This window comes from Neoarius graeffei, chromosome 8 (assembly GCF_027579695.1).
Source record: "Neoarius graeffei isolate fNeoGra1 chromosome 8, fNeoGra1.pri, whole genome shotgun sequence".
Classification (NCBI taxonomy): Eukaryota; Metazoa; Chordata; class Actinopteri; order Siluriformes; family Ariidae; genus Neoarius; species Neoarius graeffei.
The window spans coordinates 53,370,527-53,391,078 of NC_083576.1; the positions used below are offsets into that span (position 1 = coordinate 53,370,527).

Below are 20,552 nucleotides of genomic sequence, written 5' to 3' on the forward strand. Positions count from 1 at the left end.
CATGCACACTTCAAGTACAGTAAAATTCATCCTCTGCATTTAACCCATCTGAAGTAGTGAACACACGCGCACACACACCCAGAGCAGCAGGCAGCCACACACAGCAACTGGGGAGCATGTACCTTGCTCAAGGGCACCTCAGCCCAAGGCCGCCCCACATCAATCTAACTGCATGTCTTTGGACTGTGGGGGAAACCGGAGCACCCAGAGGAAACCCACACAGACACGGGGAGAACATGCAAACTCCACACAGAAAGGCCCTCACCGGCCGCTGGGTTCGAACCCGGAACCTTCTTGCTGTGAGGCGACCGTGCTAACCACTACACCACCGTGCTTTGTGGTGGTATTTGACCATTCAGTGTGTCTTGAAATGAACTCTTCTACCATTTTACTCAGTTCAGAGCCACAACCAACTCATCTCATCTCATTATCTGTAGCCGCTTTATCCTGTTCTACAGGGTCGCAGGCAAGCTGGAGCCTATCCCAGCTGACTACGGGTGAAAGGCGGGGTACACCCTGGACAAGTTGCCAAGTCATCACAGGGCTGACACATAGACACAGACACCCATTCACATTCACACCTACGGTCAATTTAGAGTCACCAGTTAACCTAACCTGCATGTCTTTGGACTGTGGGGGAAACCGGAGCACCCAGAGGAAACCCACGTGGACACGGGGAGAACATGCAAACTCCACACAGAAAGGCCCTCGCCGGCCGCTGGGTTTGAACCCCGGACCTTCTTGCTGTGAGGCGACAGCGCTAACCACTACACCACCGTGCTTTGTGGTGGTATTTGACCATTCAGTGTGTCTTGAAATGAACTCTTCTACCATTTTACTCAGTTCAGAGCCACAACCAACTCATCTCATCTCATCTCATCTCATCATCTGTAGCCGCTTTATCCTGTTCTACAGGGTCGCAGGCAAGCTGGAGCCTATCCCAGCTGACTACGGGCGAAAGGCGGGGTACACCCTGGACAAGTCGCCAGGTCATCACAGGGCTGACACATAGACACAGACAACCATTCACACTCACATTCACACCTACGGTCAATTTAGAGTCACCAGTTAACCTAACCTGCATGTCTTTGGACTGTGGGGGAAACCGGAGCACCCGGAGGAAACCCACGCGGACACGGGGAGAACATGCAAACTCCACACGGAAAGGCCCTCGCCGGCCCCTGGTTTCGAACCCGGACCTTCTTGCTATGAGGCGACTCTTCTACCATTTTACTCAGTTCAGAGCCACAACCAACTCTGTAATTTCGCTCCTACTCCAACTCTAAATTTTACTCTTTAAACTCAAACTTGAGTAAAATTAACTATTTTTGAGGAAAATACTTTTAACTCTGTAAAAACTGCTCAGTCATTTTTCCTGTGTGGGGAGTTATTCACTGGTGCGCACAACAAGGCTAAGTCCAAACCTGCATACTACAGTATTAAACAGGACATTTTAAAAAATAATAAATTAAAAAATAAAGCGCTGTGCATTGTGTACTACAGTAATAATAATAATAATAATATGCGACTCTGACCATCGCCTGGTCTGCGCTTAATGGGCGTCATGGTAACTTGGTGAGAAAGAGGCGGGGCCGTTATTGCTCTCCACACACACAAGGCGGAATGAGTGTGCGCAGGGCGGAAGGGAATGGGCTCGTGTCCGCTAGTTACGAGCATCCGCTGTCCTGACGGATTGAAAGAGCTCGGCGGTTTTGCTTTGGCATGTTTGGGTCAGTGAGTGGAGCTGAAACATGGCGCCCTCGGGCTCGCGCAGTGCCAAGCGGAAGTGTCAGCGAGTAGTGCACTGGATCCCCGTGCTGTTCGTGTGCGTGCTCGTGGCGTGGTCCTACTACGCGTATGTGGTCCAGCTCTGCGTAGGTAAGGGCGGATCGCCTGAGATCTCGCTGAACCCGAACCGTTTTAGGGCACGCGTGTCTTGTTCTTTGCATATTTCACCTAAATTTGTCATTGCTTTCATTCGCGAGAAACCTAAACATGTTGTTTACCAGTGCATTTACTTGAAGGTTAGTGGTTAGGACATTGACATGTTCATATACTCCTCAGGAACACAGCCAAGAGCTTATCTGTGATTATGAAGGTGTCAGGGAGCTAAAGCACTAAAACAGTCCCATTCCTCTAAAGGAGACAAGTTCATGTTTAACTATGTCTGTCTGAGAGATGGAGGGTGTTTTTATTTTGTTTTCATTTAATTCATGATCCAATCTGTACTATTTAACCTTTTTTTTTAAATAAAGCATGATTAAGTTGCACAGTGCCAACTTATTGACTTCCATCCGTCCATTATCCGTAGCCGCTTATCCTGTCCTACAGGGTTGCAGGCAAGCTGGAGCCTATCCCAGCTGACTATGGGTGAGAGGCGAGGTACACTCGCAGACAACCATTCATACCTAGTCAATTTGGAGCCACCAATTAGCCTAACCTGCATGCCTTTGGGGTAAACCAGAGCAAACCAACGCAGACAACATGCAAACTTGTTGGCCGCTGGGCTTGAACCCAGGACCTTCTTGCTGTGAGGCGACAGTGCTAACTTATTGACTTCCATCCATCCATCTATTATCCATAGCTGCTTATCCTGTCCTACAGGGTTGCAGGCAAGCTGGAGCCTATCCCAGCTGACTATGGGTGAGAGATGGGGTACACCCTGGACAAGACACCAGGTCATCGCAGACAACCATTCACACCTACGGTCAATTTGGAGCCACCAATTAACCTAACCTGCATGCCTTTGGGGGAAACCAAAGCAAACAACATGCAAACTTGTTGGCCGCTGGGCTTGAACCCAGGACCTTCTTGCTGCGAGGTGACAGTGCTAACGTATTGACTTCCATCCATCCATCCATCTGTTATCCATAGCTGCTTATCCTGTCCTACAGGGTTGCAGGCAAGCTGGAGCCTATCCCAGCTGACTATGGGCTAGAGATGGGGTACATCCTTGACAAGTTGCCAGGTCATCACAGACAACCATTCACACCTACGGTCAATTTGGAGCCACCGATTAACCTAACCTGCATGCCTTTGGGGTAAACCGGAGCAAACCTATGCAGGCAACATGCAAACTTGTTGGCCGCTGGGCTTGAACCCATGACCTTCTTGCTGTGAGGCGACAGTGCTAACCATTACACCACCGTGCCGCCCAAGTTATTGACTTTGGCCACTCAATTGTTTACTGCTTGTGATGTCACAAGTTCACCATCATGGATGGACAGATGACTGAAGAGAAGACTGTAGTGATTCCACTCTGTGGTTTCTGAAGATTCAGAACAATTGGATTCAACAATCAAAGCTTTTGTTTCAGCTTGAAAAGCAAGACATACATCCATCCGTCCGTGGCGAAGCCAGAGGTTGGCTTGAAGGAGGCCAAGAGCGTCGTCCCAACTGCCTGTCACTGCTTCTGAGTGAGACCAGCATTTATGCTGAACTGCAGACAGTATGTATCGGCAATCTGTTTTCCGTTGGCACTCTGTGGCTTCAGGACAAGATAAATAAAATAAGCAAAGACGTAATAAAATCCCCAGCCTACGTAGGTGTTTTCATTAAAGCTAGTACATCATCCTGAAGGGTGTTTTGGGATGTTTTACCAGTTGAATGTAAGATTAGATTAATGCCTCTTATCTCACTCGAATGTTTACCAGCCAGTAGCTTTCATCATTTACTACAAATAAATAAGCCTTTCTTGGTGCCGAACTGTCCTCTGGTGAGTGTTACTATCAAACAGTAGGTTGAGGCTGACTCATCCATGAGGCAGCATTTGGCCTGCAATGGATACAACAGAACTTTTTATGAGTGTGTGATCTGCTGATTAAATGTCTCCGAGCTAATCCCATTGCTGAGTTCTTAACAGAGAACTAATCTCCTACTTGACCTGTGTGTTTTTTGTTTTTGTTTTTTTCTCCTCCTCCTGAAAATTTTAGAAAATGTATTAAAAATCAAAGAACAAAATATTGGATTTTATACAAGTATCCAGACCTTTTGGCTAAGCCACTCCAAATTGAGCTCAGGTGTATCCTGTTTGCTGTGATTTATCTTGAGTCATCTCTAGAACTTGACTGGAGTCCACCTGTGGGACATTTAATTGCTTGGACATGGTTTAGAAAGGGACAATATGCATATAAGGTTTGAGAATTTACAGTGCGTACCAGGCCAAAAAACAAAGTCATGAGGTCCAAGGAATCTATGTCGATGTCCATGATCAAATTGCATTGTGTCAGCCCTGGGCAAAGGTTTAAAACCATTTCTAAAGCTTTGAGTGTACCAGCACAGCACCATGGGCTCTTGTCATTGTTAAATGGATAAAGAAATCACCAGGACTCTTCCAAGTGCTGTGTCTGACCCCCCCCCCAAAAAAAAAAAAACAACCTGGGTGTAGCTCATCAGCTGACTGATTTGATTCTATCCCTATGGTGAAACATGATGGTGGTAGCACCAGGCTGCGAGGGTGCTTTTAAGTAGCAGGAATGAGTTCAGAATTGAAGGAAGGAAGAATGCAGCAAAAATACAGAGAGGTCCTTGAAGAAACTTGGTCTACCGTGCACATGACCTTGGGCTGGGTTAAAGGTTCACCATTTAACAACCTGAAGCATACAGCCAATGCAATGCTTTGAGACAAGCCTTTGAAGGTCATTGAGTGGCCTAGCCAAAGCCCAGATTTGACCCCAATAGAAGACTTGTGGTCAGACATGAAGATTGCAATTCACAGATGCTCCCCAACCAATATGATTGAGCTTGTGGAGACCTGCCAGAAAGAATAGCAGAAACTGCCAACATCCAGGTGCACAAAGCTTGTAGAGACTTAAGAAAAGTAGAAGACTCAAAGCTGTAATTGCTACCAATGGTGCTTCCAAAAAGTACTGAATAAAGGGTCTGAAATATCCCCCCCCCCCTTTTTTTTAACTTAACGCAGATACGCAGAACCTTTTATTTTAAAATAAAATTGAGTGGCTAGTATCTCTACTCTTGACTCTTGTATGCTGCATAAATGGGAATTCAAAAAATATATTTTTGAGAGTTAAAATCGACCGCAAAGTTTGCATTTGAGCTGCCCCGCTGAGCGAGCCAGCCAGCCCTGAGTGCGTGACATCACAGTGGTAACCGGTTTTAAGGCCGAGGCCTTTTACGGCTATAGACCAAAGTCATATAAATAAAAATTTATGGTGAAAGTAAGAAATACCGTTCCCGACTTGCTCAACTAAGACTGATTTGACTTCAGTGATTGTGGGTTGACTCTCATTAAAACAGGATAGGTGACATAACTTGTGCAACATGCATGCATTTTCACTGATAAAACATAAAAGGCTAATTAAATAATCAGATGAACTGAGACAATCACATTCTGAAGCAAATTAAATAATCTTATACCGGTAACTTAAACACACAATACAAGTTACATGTATTAATCTAAATGCAGGTAAACTACGTGTTTTTGTTGTTTTGTATCCAAATGAGAGTCGCATCTTACCCATCTGCGTTCTCGCTTCTTGAAGGCTGATCTTGTGGCCGATTGTTTTGAAACAATCTGACTTTCAGTTGTTCTTTCAGTTCTTCATTCATTCACTTCCACATAAGGGTGAAATATTGCTGCTGAGACAAGTATATCCAGTGGAGAAATCAGACGGCTGGTCCACTCATTCTCCATTTTCTCCATACTGAGTACTCCGCCATTACTGCTCGGCTCAGGCAATTACTAAAACCCGAGATGGGACGGGACGGAACGTCACTGGTTTTAGCAACAACCGCGGGGAGGTCGCTGCCCGAGCAATATGTTCCGTCCCAGGTTTTACTAACAACCCTCGGCTCACACTCCAGGAGAACTGGTGCAACTGAACTTACTTTCCTTCTAAAAAAAAAAATAAAATAAATGCTTTCCTTTTCTTGTAGTTTTATTTAATTGTTGGCACTGCACCCTCTTTCAATACGGCCTTATAGCCAATGCTCCTCAGCAGATCAGAGGTCTCATACGAGTCGTCGGTAAAATGTGCAGAGCAGATGAGAGACCACTTCATAGGTGCCCAATGTGCCTGTAAACTTCTCACAAAACACGTCCAAATCTTTTCAGTTTGAACATTCTTGGGCCATGAATGCAACGTAAATCGACCTTCTGTCGTGTTGCTGCACTGGCCAGCAACACATCTACGTGGCATGGTGATAAATTAGCTCAAAATGGAGGATTGGAGTTGCAGTCAGCTCTGTGTTTTAGTATAGCAGAAATGACAATGAGACTGATAGACTTCCTGCTGTGACGTTACAGACATCAAGGTCATTCACTCAGACTGCTACCTATATGAATCACTTTAATCGTAAAAATTACTATATTAGATTTATTGTTAACGCTTAAAACTATTCCTGTGCCATTCTTGAGGTCTCAAGGCATTTGTAAACGAAAGTGAGGCCATGGTTCTGCGTATATGCTTTAAGCACAAATTTCAATTTTTTGCAACTCATAATATTGCATGTGGAGTAGTGGACACTGTTTATGTGATGCATTAAGGTTTTATTTGATCTCTCACTCCCACATTCTCAGCTCTGTCTTCCTATCGCACCCAAATACTGTTTTATTTTAATGAATTACAATTAATTAAAAATGAGGTGCTCCACACAATTAATGGACACATGACTGATTCTGAATACTTTTAATCAGAGACTTCTCAAAGAAGTAAGAATGATCTCTAATATTTGTAGAAATATTTTTATCTAGTCTATTAACTCTTCATGCTTAGCTGCATTCCCAGTGTATGGGCGTAAACTGAAATTATATCGGCATCCCAACCATGACATAATCTAAATATAAGCATGTTGCCATAAGAAATCGTGGCCTTTTTTTTTTTTTTTTAGCTCTCCTGAAGAGGAGCGTGAGCTCCTCTGTAGAGTGCAGTTTTTATAAACTGAGGCAGTTGATATACTGATATTGAAAATGCATTATGTGACTATATTCATGATTAAATGGTTGTAAAGGACATGTAAAATGCTGAACTAACGAAGGACAATGGCAACCGTTTTGTTTAACATATCAATTCGGATCAATCTGGATATTCTTGTGTGCTCTGCTATTGCCCAATATGAGCAGGAAATGGGAGCATGCTAATATTAGGAGCTACTAATGCAGCTGTTTGTCAGCTTCTTTACAATTACAGTTATTAGCTCGTTCATGGTGTAATTAATGTTCAAGCATTTTTAGGAAAGGAGAATGTTTTACTAGCAACATCCAGCTTTCCTTTTCTCCTGCTCTGCATAGTATTTATGCCACAGCCAAATTAGAGATAAGGCTTGTTCATTTCTCAGACTGGATTAATTTTGTAAAAAAAAGTGTTTTTTAGATGAGACAAAATATACTTGGGTAGTTATCAGTATGCCTGGGCATAGTGCCAGCTTATCCCAGTATGTATGGGAAACACTGCAATATGATCGGTATAGACTAATTCCTTATAACAAGCAGGAATATTTCTATCTTTTAGATGATCAAGCAGACAGTATACAATTCATGCTATACAGTCCTCTCTGAAAGTATTGGAACAGCAAGCCCAATTCTTTTGTATTTGCTATACACTGAAGACCTTTTGAGTTTGAGATCAAAAGATGAATGAGGCAAGAAATCAGAATTTAAGCTTTCATTTCCTGATATTTGCATTTAGATATGTTAAACAACTGAGAACATGGCACCTTTTGTTTGACATTTCAAATGATCAAAAACATTGGAACATGTGCCTGACGGGTGTTTCTTGTTGTCCAGGTGTGCCCTGTTAGACTGATTATTTACACAATTAATGGCACTGAATGTATAGTATGGGCCTTGGATTTCATCTGTGAAGACTGAATTTGTTGTGTATTTGAGGGAAAAAAAAGGAAAAAACAACATGAAGACCAGAGAGCTGTCTATGGGAGAAAAGCAAATTATTTTGAACCTAAGAAAAGATGAAAAATTGATCATTGCACAGGCATTGGATATAGCCAGTACAACAACTTGGAATGTCCTGAAAAAGACAGAAATCACTGAGGTACAACCAACCAGACATCAAACAGGTCAGTCAAAGAAAACAGCAGTTGATGACAAACACTGTGAGAGCTGTGAAGAAAAACCCCAAAACAGTCTTTGACCTTACCAACAACTGCCACAGGCTGGGTGCAAAGGGATCACAATACAGACTTTGAAAGCAGAAATATATGGCCCTTTTCCACTACCCTTTTTCAGCTCACTTCAGCTCGCTTCAGCTCACTTCAGCCCGACACGGCTCGCGTTTCGACTACCAAAAACCAGCACAACTCAGCTTGTTTCAGCCCTGCTTAGCCCCTAAAACTCGCACCGTTTTGGAGTGGGGCTGAAGCGAGCCAAGCCGTGCCGAGTGAGGCCGGGGGCGTGAGCAGACACTCCCCTGTGCACTGATTGGTGAGGAGGAGTGTCCTCACATGCCCACACACGCCCCGCGAGCGCGCTGGGATCTGTAAACACCGCAAACCCGGAAGGAGAATAATTACGAATTACGAGAATTTCTGAAGCCTTATGCGCCTCGCCTCATCTATACGCTCTTGCCAGTATCTGTCCGCGTTGTCGGTGACAACAAGCCACAGCACCAAGACCAGCAACACTAACGACTCCATGTCCTCCATGTTTATTGTTTACTATTCGGGTCGTGAGACTACCGCTTAAAAGCTCACTGATGTCACTGTTTGTGCTGCCTAACGACATCACCTGACGTCCACCCACTTTCGCTAACTCCACCCAATGTGTCCACCCACTTCCAGCCAGCATGGTTCAGCGCGGTTGTAGTCGAAATGCAACTCCAACAGCCCCGCTCAGCTCGACTCAGCACGGCACGGCTCAGCCCGACTCAGCCGCGTTTGTAGTGGAAAAGCGGCAATAGAGGCCATGCTACAAGATGCAAACCACTCATCAGAAATAAGAATCGGAAAGCCGGATTGGAATTACAGACATGAGGACAAAAGTTCTGGAATCAAGCTTAACCTCGACTGAAGTGATGGAAAGGCCAAAGTGTGGAGAAAGAAAGGATCTGCTCATGATCTGAAACGTACAAGCTTATCGGTCAAGCATGGTGGAGGTAGTGTCATGGTTTGGGTTTGCATGGTTGCTTCTGGAACAGGCTCACTAATATTTTTACTGGTTTACCTGTGTCCGTATCTCCGTCCGACTGAAATGCCCTTTTTCTCTGCAGCCACAAATCCTAGCCACTTTAGTACCAAGCTTCAGCTTGGGGTTCTATACCATGTGTACAGTTTTCAGGTCTGTCCCACATCGACTTCCTGTTTACCGACTGAATGCATTTACAAAACATATATAGCGTGGATTTACAAAATTTTCATAACACTTTTCTCAGCAACCACAAATCACAACTGCTTGATATTTGGTACCGAACTTCAGCTTGTGGTTCTGTACCGTGTATACTGTTTTCAGGTCTGTCCCACATCGACTTCCTGTTTACTGACTGAATATATTTATGAAACACACAGCGTGGATTTTGATGCTATATCAAGAAGCAAAATGCTATTTCAAAATGACTGTTGACCAGGATGCTATCTGAAATCCCTGGGGAGAACACTGCTCTTTACTTACTTGTTTCAGGGTTAATTATTTGTTGAAGTCACCATTCATAATAAGTGTCCTATTCCTTCGATTGCTTGCATTCTGATATAAGCGAGGGTATATGTAAGTGAGCAGTAGCTCACAGTTGATCTGATTATTGATGATTGTGGCAGCAGGGGTGTGGCCAAGCATTGGCCTGTGAATGGAGGGCGGAGTCAGGGAAGGTAAGTGGTGGAATTATTGCACTTGATGGGGATTAATCTGTGTTTGTGTCTTCCCCAGTGACTGCACCCTTTAAAAGGAGAGGAGAGCAGAGAAAGGGAGCTCTCCCCAACCAGAACACGTGTGTGTGTGTGTGTGTGTGTGTGTATGGCTGGGAAATGAGTGAATGAGCTGAAAAGCCACACATATTGTTAAAAATAAATAGTTCATTGAGAACTCCGTTCTGGCCTGCCGTGCTTCTGTGTTCTACCCACCTGGTCCAATACAATAGTGGTGTTGAAACCCAGGAAAGTGCAGAAGGGAACAGCCACAGGGAGTCCTCCCCCTTCCAGGACCTGGTCCATGCCCTCGCCAGGGCCCAACAGAGCCAGCACCAGGCGCTGATCGCCCTCTGGAAGGAGCGATAACAACGCTTCGAAGCCCTGGTGCTGGCGCAACAGGAAGATCGCCAGGGGTTCCGGCACCTGCTCGCGTCGGCGGGGCCCCCGATCACCACCGCCGTGGACCCTCCTCACCCTAATGAAGATGGGTCCACAGGACGACCCCGAAGCCTTCCTCACTCTTTTTGAGCACGCAGCTGAGGCATGGGGTGGGCCGGTGGAACAGCACGCGGCGCGCCTTCTCCCCCGCTAACGGGCGAGGCGCAGCTGGCTGCGCTACAGCTCCCCGCCGACAGCCGGCTGGTCTATGCGGACCTCCGCAGGGCCGTCCTCCAGCGCGTGGGTCGCACCCTGGAGCAGCAGCGGCAGCGCTTCCGTGCGCTGCGCCTGGAGGAGGTCGGCCAGCCGTTTGCGTTTGGCCAGCAACTCCGGGACGCCTGCCGGCGGTGGCTGAGGGCCGACAACCGTGACACCGAGGGGATCATCGATCTGGTGGTGCTAGAGCAATTCGTCGCCCGACTTCCAGAAGGAACCGCGGTGTGGGTCTAGTGCCATCACCCAGCGTCCCTGGATCAGGCCATCGAGCTGGCGGAGGACCATATGGCGGCCATTCCGATGGCAGGACAGCGTGTCTCCCCTTCTCCTCTCTCTCTCCCCCCCCCCCCCCCCGTTCCTCGCTCTCGCCCCATTCCCCCATCGCGGAGGCGGGGGCCGGCTTCACCCTAGCCGGCCCGCTGCACCCACGGTGTCCTACCATTTCCCACTTCCATGTCGGTGTCTTCCCTCTCTCAGGTGAGTGATCTCTGGAACACCGGTGCAGAGAGAGAGCCTGAGCCAGTATGCTGGCGCTGCGCAGAACCGGGGCACGTCCAGCATCAGTGCTCGGAGGTGGGCGCGGTGGTCTGGATCCCCGACGCGCCAAAGACCGCCCTCAATCGGGCCGGAGCGTATTGCATACCGGTGAGTATCCAAGGGGATACGTATCAGGCTTTGGTGGACTCCGTCTGTAATCAGATCTCAATCCACCAAAGCCTGGTGCAAGACGAGGCATTGGGAAGAGCACAGTTGGTGAAGGTGGTGTGTGTGCGCGCGCGCATGGGGATGTTCACAACTATCCTTTAGTGTCGGTCCACATTCTGTTTCGAGGGGAGAAATTTAGAGTACAGGCGGCGGTTAATCCTCGCCTTACTCACTCAATAATTTTGGTGACTGATTGGCCGGGATTTCGGGAATTAATGACGCACTTGGTGAAGAGTGGGGCCTGCCATAGTTCAGCGGGGGAGGTCCTGGAGTGGCATTGGCGGGAGCAACTGTCACAGAGCCATCTACGTCATCACCATGCCAGAGTGAGGAGCAGCAGGCTCCTCCTCCTCCCTCTCTCAGGGATTCCCTCGGGGAGTTCCCGTTAGATCAGTCGCGAGACGAGACTCTGCGGCATGTGTTTGACCAAGTGAGAGTAATCGATGGTCAAACGCTCCAGCCAGATGCCACCCTGTCCTTCCCCTATTTTTCCATTATTAAGGATAGATTATACCGAGTGACACAGGACAGTCAGACTAAGGAACAAATAACCCAACTTTTAATCCCAAAGAGCCACCGGGAATTTATATTCCAGGCGGCTCAGTTTAATCCCATGGCTGGACACTTAGGGCAGGACAAGACACTAGCCCGAATAATAGCCCGGTTCTATTGGCCAGGGATTCGCGGCGATGTCCGTAGGTGGTGTACGGCGTGCCGTGAATGCGAGTTCGTAAATCCCGCGGCCATCCCAAAAGCGCCTTTTTGCGCCCTCTACCATTAATCAAGACCCCGTTCGAAATAATTGGGATGGATCTCGTCGGGCCATTAGATTGGTCAACACGAGGATATCGCTTTATTTTAGTTCTGGTAGACTATGCAATGCGATATTCGGAAGCAGTGCCTCTTCGCAATATCTCGGCACGTAGTATTGCTGAAGCACTCTTCCGCGTCATCTCCCGGGTCGGAATCCCCAAAGAGATTCTGACTGATCAAGGCAATACGTTTGTCACATACGCTGCGCAAACTGTATGGGTTACTGGGAATTAAGCCTATCCGCACCAGCGTTTATCACCCACACACGGATGGCTTAGTCGAACGGTTTAATCGCACCCTCGGAAACATAATTAGAAAATTCGTAAGCGAGGACGCACGCAACTGGGATAAATGGCTCGAGCCCCTGTTATTCGCAGTGCAAGAGGTCCCACAAGCCTCCATGGGGTTCTCCCCGTTCGAATTACTATACGGGTGTAAGCCGCGTGGCATTCTGGATGTGCTACGATAAAATTGGGAGGAGGAACCTTCAACCAGTGAAAACGAAATTCAATACATTATTGACCTGAATCAGTTGAACGACTTTTTCGCTTGCTTTGAGGCAGACAACAGCACCATGGCACAGAAGACCCCACCACCTCCCGGCGACCAGGTGTTGATGCTGTCCCCTGACAGCATGAGGAGAGGTCTCACGACGACAAATGCACAAAAAGCCCCAGGTCCTGATAACATTCCTGGTCGTGTCCTGAGAGACTGTGCTGAGGAGCTCACAGATGTCTTTACAGACATCTTCAACATCTTGTTGAGCCAGGCTGTTGTCCCCACATGCCTCAAAGCCACCACCATCATCCCGGTCCCGAAGAAGCCGTCTCCCTCCTGCTTCAATGACTACCGCCCTGTCGAACTCACTCCCATCCTCATGAAGTGCTTCGAGCGGCTAGTCATGCGGCATATCAAATCTGCCATCCCCCTCCCCACCCCCCCGCCCTGGACCCTTTCCAGTTTGCATATCAGTCCAACCGTTCGACCGATGACGCCATCTCCACTGCCCTCCACTCAGCCCTCACCCACCTGGAGACAAAAGACTCGTATGTCAGAATGCTGTTCATAGGCTTTAGCTCAGCATTCAACACAATCATTCCTCAGCATCTCATTCATAAACTGGACCAGCTGGGACTCAACACGTCCCTGTGCAACTGGCTGCTGGACTTCCTGACGGGGAGACCATAGACTGTACGGGTCGGCGGCAGCAACTCCTCCAGCACCATCACATTGAACACGGGGGGCCCCCAAGGATGTGTGCTGAGCCCCCTCCTCTTCACTCTGCTGACCCACGACTGCACACCAACATCCTACTCTAATCTCTTCGTTAAGTTTGCGGATGACACGACTGTGGTGGGTCTCATCAACAATGGCGATGAGACAATCTACAGGAGTGAGGTGAGCTGCTTGGCCATGTGGTGCAAGGACAACAATCTCCGCCTGAACGTGGAGAAGACGAAGGAGATTGTTGTGGACTTCAGGAGAGCGCACACCCAGCATGCTCCACTATCTATTGACGGTGCTGCAGTGGAGAGGGTGAGCAGCACCAAGTTTCTGGGTGTGCACATCTCTGAAGACCTGTCCTGGAGCAACAACACTGCATCACTGGCCAAAAAAGCCCAACAGCGTCTGTACTTCCTCCGCAAACTAAGGAGAGCAAGGGTCCTGGCCCCCATCTTGCACACATTCTGCAGAGGCATCATTGAGAATATCCTGACCAGCTGCATCACTGTGTGGTACGGCGCCTGCACCGTGTCCTGCTGCAAGACTCTGCAGCACATCGTGAGAGCAGCTGAGAGGATCATTGGTGTCTCTCTCCCTTCTCTAATGGATATTTATAACTCCCGCCTCACCCGCAAAGCCATCAGGATTGCAGGTGACCCCACCCACCGATCTCACAGCCTCTTCAGTCTGCTGCCATCGGGGAGGAGACTGCGGAGTCTCTGGGCCAAAACCAGCAGGCTCAAGAACAGTTTCTTTCACCAGGCGGTCAGGAGGCTCAACTCCCTCCCTGTTCTGCCTCTCCTGCCCCCTGCCACAGATTCTGCTCGCACTCCCCCCTGCCCCCCCTTCAGCATCTGACAGGTCACCCTCACAGTTTCCCTCCCCCAACACATACATACATACATACATACATACATACTCTCAATGTTCATTAACACACTGAACTCAGGGACTGCACATTTCACTTTACCTCGCTCATTTGCACTATTCCGCACTACCTCACCTTAACAGTCATTAGTTTATTGTTTATACTGCTTATTTCATGTTTACTTGCTGTACCTCAAGTGCCCTTGACTGTTTATTTGCACCAATTTACGTGTGTGTGTGTGTGTGTGTATGTGTGTTTAGTCTGTCTAGTTCTTATCTAGAGTGTTTATACTGTTTTTTTTCAATTATTCTATTTTTATTTATTGCATTGCCTGTTTGCACCGTGGGTCAGAGAGGACTGAAATTTCATCCGTGCTGTACGTCGAGCATGTATAGCATATTTGATAATAAATTTGACTTGACCTGTGTGCCAAACTCCACACACTCACGCACCTAACCCTGGAGAATTTGCGGCAGGCCCAAGAACGTCAAGTCCGTTTGTACGACAGGGGCACGTGCCTTAGGGAATTCACAGCGGGAGATAAAGTACTCGTGGTGTTGCCCACATCGAGCTCTAAATTGATCGCCAGGTGGCAAGGACCCTTTGAGGTCACACGGCGAGTCGGGGACGTCGACTATGAGGTGAGGCGAACGGACAGGGGTGGGGCGTTACAGATATACCACTTCAACCTACTAAAACTTTGGAACAAGGAGATCCCCGTGGTGTTGGTGTCGGTGGTTCCAGAGAAGGCGGAGCTGGGGCCGGAGGTTCAAAAAGGGAAATTGACGTCGCCCTCCGGTCCCCTGTGGAGACCACCTCTCCCCAACCCAGCTCACGGAGGTCGCCCAGTTGCAAACAGAATTTTCTGACGTGTTCTCACCGCTGCCCAGCCACACCCACCTCATAGAACACCACATTGAGACGCCCCCAGGGGTAGTAGTGCGCAGCCACCCTTACAGACTGCCCGAACACACAAAAAAAAAGGTGGTTCAGGAAGAGCTCAAGGCCATGCTTGAAATGGGCATCATTGAGGAGTCCCACAGCGACTGGAGCAGCCTGGTGGTCTTGGTTCCCAAGGCCGACGGGTCGGTCTGGGTCTGCGTGGACTATAGGAAAGTCAACGCGGTGTCTAAATTTGACACGTACCCAATGCCTTGTATTGACGAGTTGCTCGATTGACTAGGCATGGCTCGTTTTTATTTGACACTGGATTTGACAAAGGGATATTGGCAGATCCCCTTGACTCCGCTATCCCGAGAGAAAACGGCCTTTTCCACACCGTTTGGCTTATACCAGTTCATCACACTTCCTTTTGGGCTGTTTGGGGCACCCGCTACGTTCCAGCGACTTATGGATAGGGTCCTCCGCCCCCATGCCACCTATGTGGCCGCCTACTTGGACGACATTGTTATTTATAGTAATGATGTTCCACATGCCGTGGCCAATCTAAGGGCCGTCCTTAGGTCGCTGAGGCGAGCGGGTCTCACAGCCAACCCGAAGAAGTGTGTGATTGGGTGGGTGGAAGTACGGTATCTGGGTTTCCACTTGGGCAATAGGCAGGTGCGTCCCCAAATTAATAAGACAGCAGTGATTGCGGCCTGCCCGAGGCCCAAGACCAAAAAGGGGGCGAGACAGTTCCTGGGGCTGGCTGGCTACTATCGTAGGTTTATACCTAATTATTTGGACGTCACCAGCCCGCTGACTGATCTCACTAAAAAGGGAGCACCAGATCCGGTCCAGTGGACGGAGCAATGCCAGCGGGCTTTCTCGGAGGTACAGGCTGCACTGTGTGGGGGGCCACTGTTACACTCCCCTGACTTTTCTCTCCCCTTTATTTTGCAGACGGACATGTCGGACAGAGGGCTGGGGGCTGTTCTGTCCCAGGAGGTGGGGGGGAGGACCACCCAGTGCTGTACATCAGCCGGAAGCTGTTGGTCCGCAAGGGCAGGTACAGCACGATAGAAAAGGAGTGCCTCGCCATCAAATGGGCGGTCCTCGCCCTCCACTACTACCTGCTGGGGTGCCCTTTCACCCTCTGTTCAGACCACGTGCCCCTGCAGTGGCTCCACTGCATGAAGGATGCCAACGCGTGGATCACCCGTTGGCATCTGGCACTCCAGCCGTTTAAGTTCAAGGTGGTCCACAGGCCGGGGGCACAGATGGTCGTGGCGGATTTCCTCTCCCGTCAAGGGGGGGGCGGGGGAGTTGGCTACAGGCCGGACGGCTCCCCGGCCTGAGTCTGGCGGTGGGGGTATGTGGCAGTGGGGCATGGCCAAGTGTCAGTCTGTGAATGGAGGGCGGAGTCAGGGAAGGTAAGTGGTGGAATCATTGCATCTGATGGGGATTAACCTGTGTTTGTGTATCTTCCCCAGTGACCGCGCCCTTTAAAAGGAGAGGAGAGCAGAGAAAGGGAGCTCTCCCCAACCCGAACACGTGTGTGTGCGTACGCGTGCACGGCTGGGAAATGAGTGAATGAGCTGAAAAGCCACACATATTGTTAAAAATAAATAGTTCATTGAGAACTCAGTTCTGGCCTGCCGTGCTTCTGTGCTCCACCCACCTGGTCCAATCCAACAATGATGTAACTCATGATGGTAGCAGAAGAAATTCAGAAGTCTACACAAACATTGTCTACCAATTTACAGAGAAATGCATCCAACCTTATTGGGATGAACTTCATCCAACCTTATTGGGATGAACTTCATCCAACCTTATTGGGATGAACTTCATCCAACCTTATTGGGATGAACTTCATCCAACCTTATTGGGATGAACTTCATCCAACCTTATTGGGATGAACTTCATCATGCAGCAAGACAGTGACCCGAAACACACTGCCAACACAACAAATGACTTCTTTGGGGGGGGGAGTGGAAGGTTTCAGACTGTCCAAGTCAATCACCAGACTGTAACCCAATTGAGCAGCATTTCACCTCCTTAAGAGGAAACTGAAGGGAGAAACCCCCAAAACAAACAACTGAAGGAAGCTGTGGTACAAGCCTGGAAAAGCATCCCAAAAACAATTGCAACATTTTGGTGATGCTTGATGCAGTTATTGCAAGCAAGGCACTTGCAACTGAATATTAAGTTTAATAAACTTTTTGTATGTTATCTGTCTGTTTCTATACTTTTGCTCACCTAGAATAGGGTGGTCTGCCATCCAAGTTGCCATATTCAAAGTTGTTTAACACGTCTACATGTGCATCAGGAAATAAATGATGTAATTCTTTTTAGCTCACTGGCCATAGGGTGATGGAGCTATTGCCATCATGCAGCGTCCGTCATCTGTCCGTCCGTCCGTCCACAAGTCACAAAAATTGCTACTGCTCCCTGAGTCTTCAATGGATTTTGACTCTGATTGGTTTGTTTGGAAGATCTAATCAGTCCGCACAAAAGTTACCCCTTGGTTTTGTGATTTCTCATTAACAAGTTGCTAATTAGGCTGGTTAATGAACTTTCAGGAAAATCGCTACTCCTCCCGGAGTTTTCAATGGATTTTGACACTGATTGTTTTGTTTGGGGCGGCACCGTGGTGTAGTGGTTAGCACTGTCGCCTCACACCAAGAAGGTCCTGGGTTTGAGCCCAGTGGCTGGTGAGGGCCTTTCTGTGTGGAGTTTGCATGTTCTCCCCGTGTCTGTGTGGGTTTCCTCTGGGTGCTCTGGTTTCCCCCCACAGTCCAAAGACATGCAGGTTAGGTTAATTGGTGGCTCTAAATTGACCGTAGGTGTGAATGTGAGTGTGAATGGTTGTTTGTCTATGTCTCAGCCCTGCGATAACCTGGTGACTTGTCCAGGGTATACCCTGCCTCTTGCCCATAGTCAGTTGGGATAGGCTCCAGCTTGCTTGCGACCCTGTAGAACAGGATAAACGGCTACAGATAATGGATGGATGTTTTGTTTGGAAGATCTAATTGTTTTTATTGTTGTCATGGAGAGCATCTTGGCTAATTATAAATAAGTCTGGTTTCTCATGGTACGGCTGTGTGAGCTACTGCATCGCTGACGGTCTGGTCTTATAGAAGTTTATGGTGATTGTCTTTACTGTTGGACTACAGCCTACCCCACCTTACATTAGCAGAGTAACTGCCTGTTTTACTGTACATCTGACAACTCCTGAATCTCTTAAAAGAGCTGTGTGCAATTTGCAGAACGAAAATTATTATATGCTGTGTGAAGAACCAATCACACTTTCCCCCAGCAAATGCCAACACCTAACAGCTCTTGGGGTCTGTAGGGCTGGAGTGTTAACCCAGTTAAAAAAAAACGTTGACATATAGGGACAATGTGTGAGTTTTGTTAGAAACTGTGACAGTTTTCAGTATGATCGCATCTAAATCCAGTATCACAGTCTCGGTGTTAATTTTTGAACACTTTGAATTGCATTGTCAATACATACACCTCACATTGACTTTCCACAAGTCACATTAGCACCAGTAAAGAAAAGGCCTCTGTGAGTGTGCCCTATACGTGAGGCACGATCAGCAGCTCACTTCTGTTATATAGGTTCCAGCATCAGCAACCACTTCAGCTGTACAGCATCTGCTGCTGTTTTCTGATAAACACACACTGCCATGCTGTTCATTTTCATATTTAGCTCAGATTTCTCTAAATTTTCCTCATACAGGGCTCCGACAGTGAATATTGTGTTGCTTTAAATAAGGTGCATATGATGATTCTTTCTAGTCCTGGATTTTACTAATTGCTTCTTGTGCATTTGTTGTTTTTATAAGTTAACCCAGAGGGTATGAATAGGGGGCACCCAGACAATAAACTACAAGAATACAAGCCATCCAATCATGTTGATGGGGTTAGAGCTTGGCACCATTGGCTGAAGCTCTTAAAAATGCCTTATTAAACGACATTTTGGGTCTAACCTTTTTTTTCTTTTTCTTTTTTTTTAATTCTTTGCACAGAAACAATTGAAAACATGGGAGAGAAAGGTAAGCAGGCCTTTTTATTATAATGATATTTTAGAATAGGTTTAGTTGGGAAAAATAAGAAAATTCAAAATTAGAATGAGAAAATTAGTCAAATACTTTCTAAGTGCTGAAACACTTCTACAGAACAAAATGGATGGCATGTTGAAAAATTAAACTATTTTTATTTATTTATTTTTTGTGAACAATTTATGATCAATAATGCAAAAATTATTTATTTATTTATTTATTTATTTAAAAACCATGGAGTTGCCAGATTTATTAAATCTCTTATATAGTACCCCATATACTGGTAATTTAAAACAATGCACATTTGTCAGTTTACTATCTATTGCATAGGTTTAGACTACTTAATCGACTGACAGGTCAGCATGAATTTTTGTTTTTGTTTTTCAGTAGTTTACCTCATGGCATATCATGTCTCCTTCATCATGTTTGTATGGTCATACTGGCAAACCATCTTCACCAAACCAATGAATCCACTTAAAGAGGTATGTAATGTGTGTTTGTCCCCCCCCAGCACTGATGTCATTTTTCAAGTAGCTATTTGTAATCGATTGAGCACCAAAAAATGTTATTACAAAATAGGTAAATATTCTTAATAGCCATTTTGGTTCCTGATTGTCACTACTGCATCAGCAATATCATGTCGTTGTCACTGCCGACCCGATCCAGACGTGAGACAAACCATGTTTGAGTGATGTGGCGCCACTTCTCTCGATTTCTAGCAACGCTCCAGAGCACACTTACACTTTTGAGGTTAGGTTGGAAGTTGTGCAACTGAAGTCATCTTTGACAGCTTCGGCTTTCTTTCCATCAATTCTTCCTCCGAGGCACAATTCTTCTAGTCGACCTTTCCTCGAGCTGGTGTCGTTCAACTGTTGTCAGGAGTTGACTTTTTGGCCTACACGTCGGAGAACTTGTTCATTTGTAATTCTATCCATGTATGAGATCAAAGCAGCAAGTTCTCTGACGCGTAGGCCAAAAAAGACAGCTCTTGACAACCGTTGAACGATGCCAACTGAAGTTTATTGGACATTATGTAAGGAAAGTCATATAGATACTATATACTGGATAGTAAAATACTTCAAATATTTCTAAACTTGATACTGTCCTGCACAGAAACCATACAATGTCTAAGTGTCTATAAGATACATAAGCTATCCATGTTTATAACACACGCAGTGTTCAAGTGATTAAACAACATTTCATCCAATTTGACACTAAAATCACTGTGTCAGTGTAAGTGTAGACTATTACTTGTCAAATAAAAATAGAAATCGGAGCATTGTGTGTTTGTCCGGTCTGCTCAGTTCCACCTGTCACACACTGACAAAGAACTGCTGAAGCAGGAGGATCGTGCTGAATCTCAACAAGAGATTCTCCGAAGAATAGCCAAGGATTTACCCATATCCACTCGCACAACGTCTGGAGGTGAGCTGTCACTGCAGGACTTTTGTACTGCCAGGTGAAATGTGACCAAGAAATATTCTACAGATGCAAGACAAATAACAACGAGTGCATATATTTTATTTTTT

At 46.9% G+C, this 20,552-nt stretch overlaps 1 protein-coding gene across 2 annotated transcripts in view; it reads left to right on the plus strand.

Moving 5' to 3' along the window:
• Positions 1 to 1,626: 1,626 nt before the first annotated feature.
• The window catches only part of zdhhc2 (zinc finger DHHC-type palmitoyltransferase 2), a 36,896-nt gene continuing 17,970 nt past the window's right edge, over positions 1,627 to 20,552 (plus strand). Inside the window, exons 1-4 of one of the 2 annotated variants that reach the window (XM_060927853.1) lie at positions 1,627 to 1,878; positions 18,991 to 19,017; positions 19,411 to 19,505; positions 20,328 to 20,448. In XM_060927853.1, coding sequence (XP_060783836.1) covers positions 1,752 to 1,878; positions 18,991 to 19,017; positions 19,411 to 19,505; positions 20,328 to 20,448 — 370 coding nt within the window. In that variant the 5' untranslated portion in view covers positions 1,627 to 1,751. The remainder of the gene's footprint in view (positions 1,879 to 18,990; positions 19,018 to 19,410; positions 19,506 to 20,327; positions 20,449 to 20,552) is intronic. The other variant, XM_060927854.1, reaches the window with a different exon arrangement.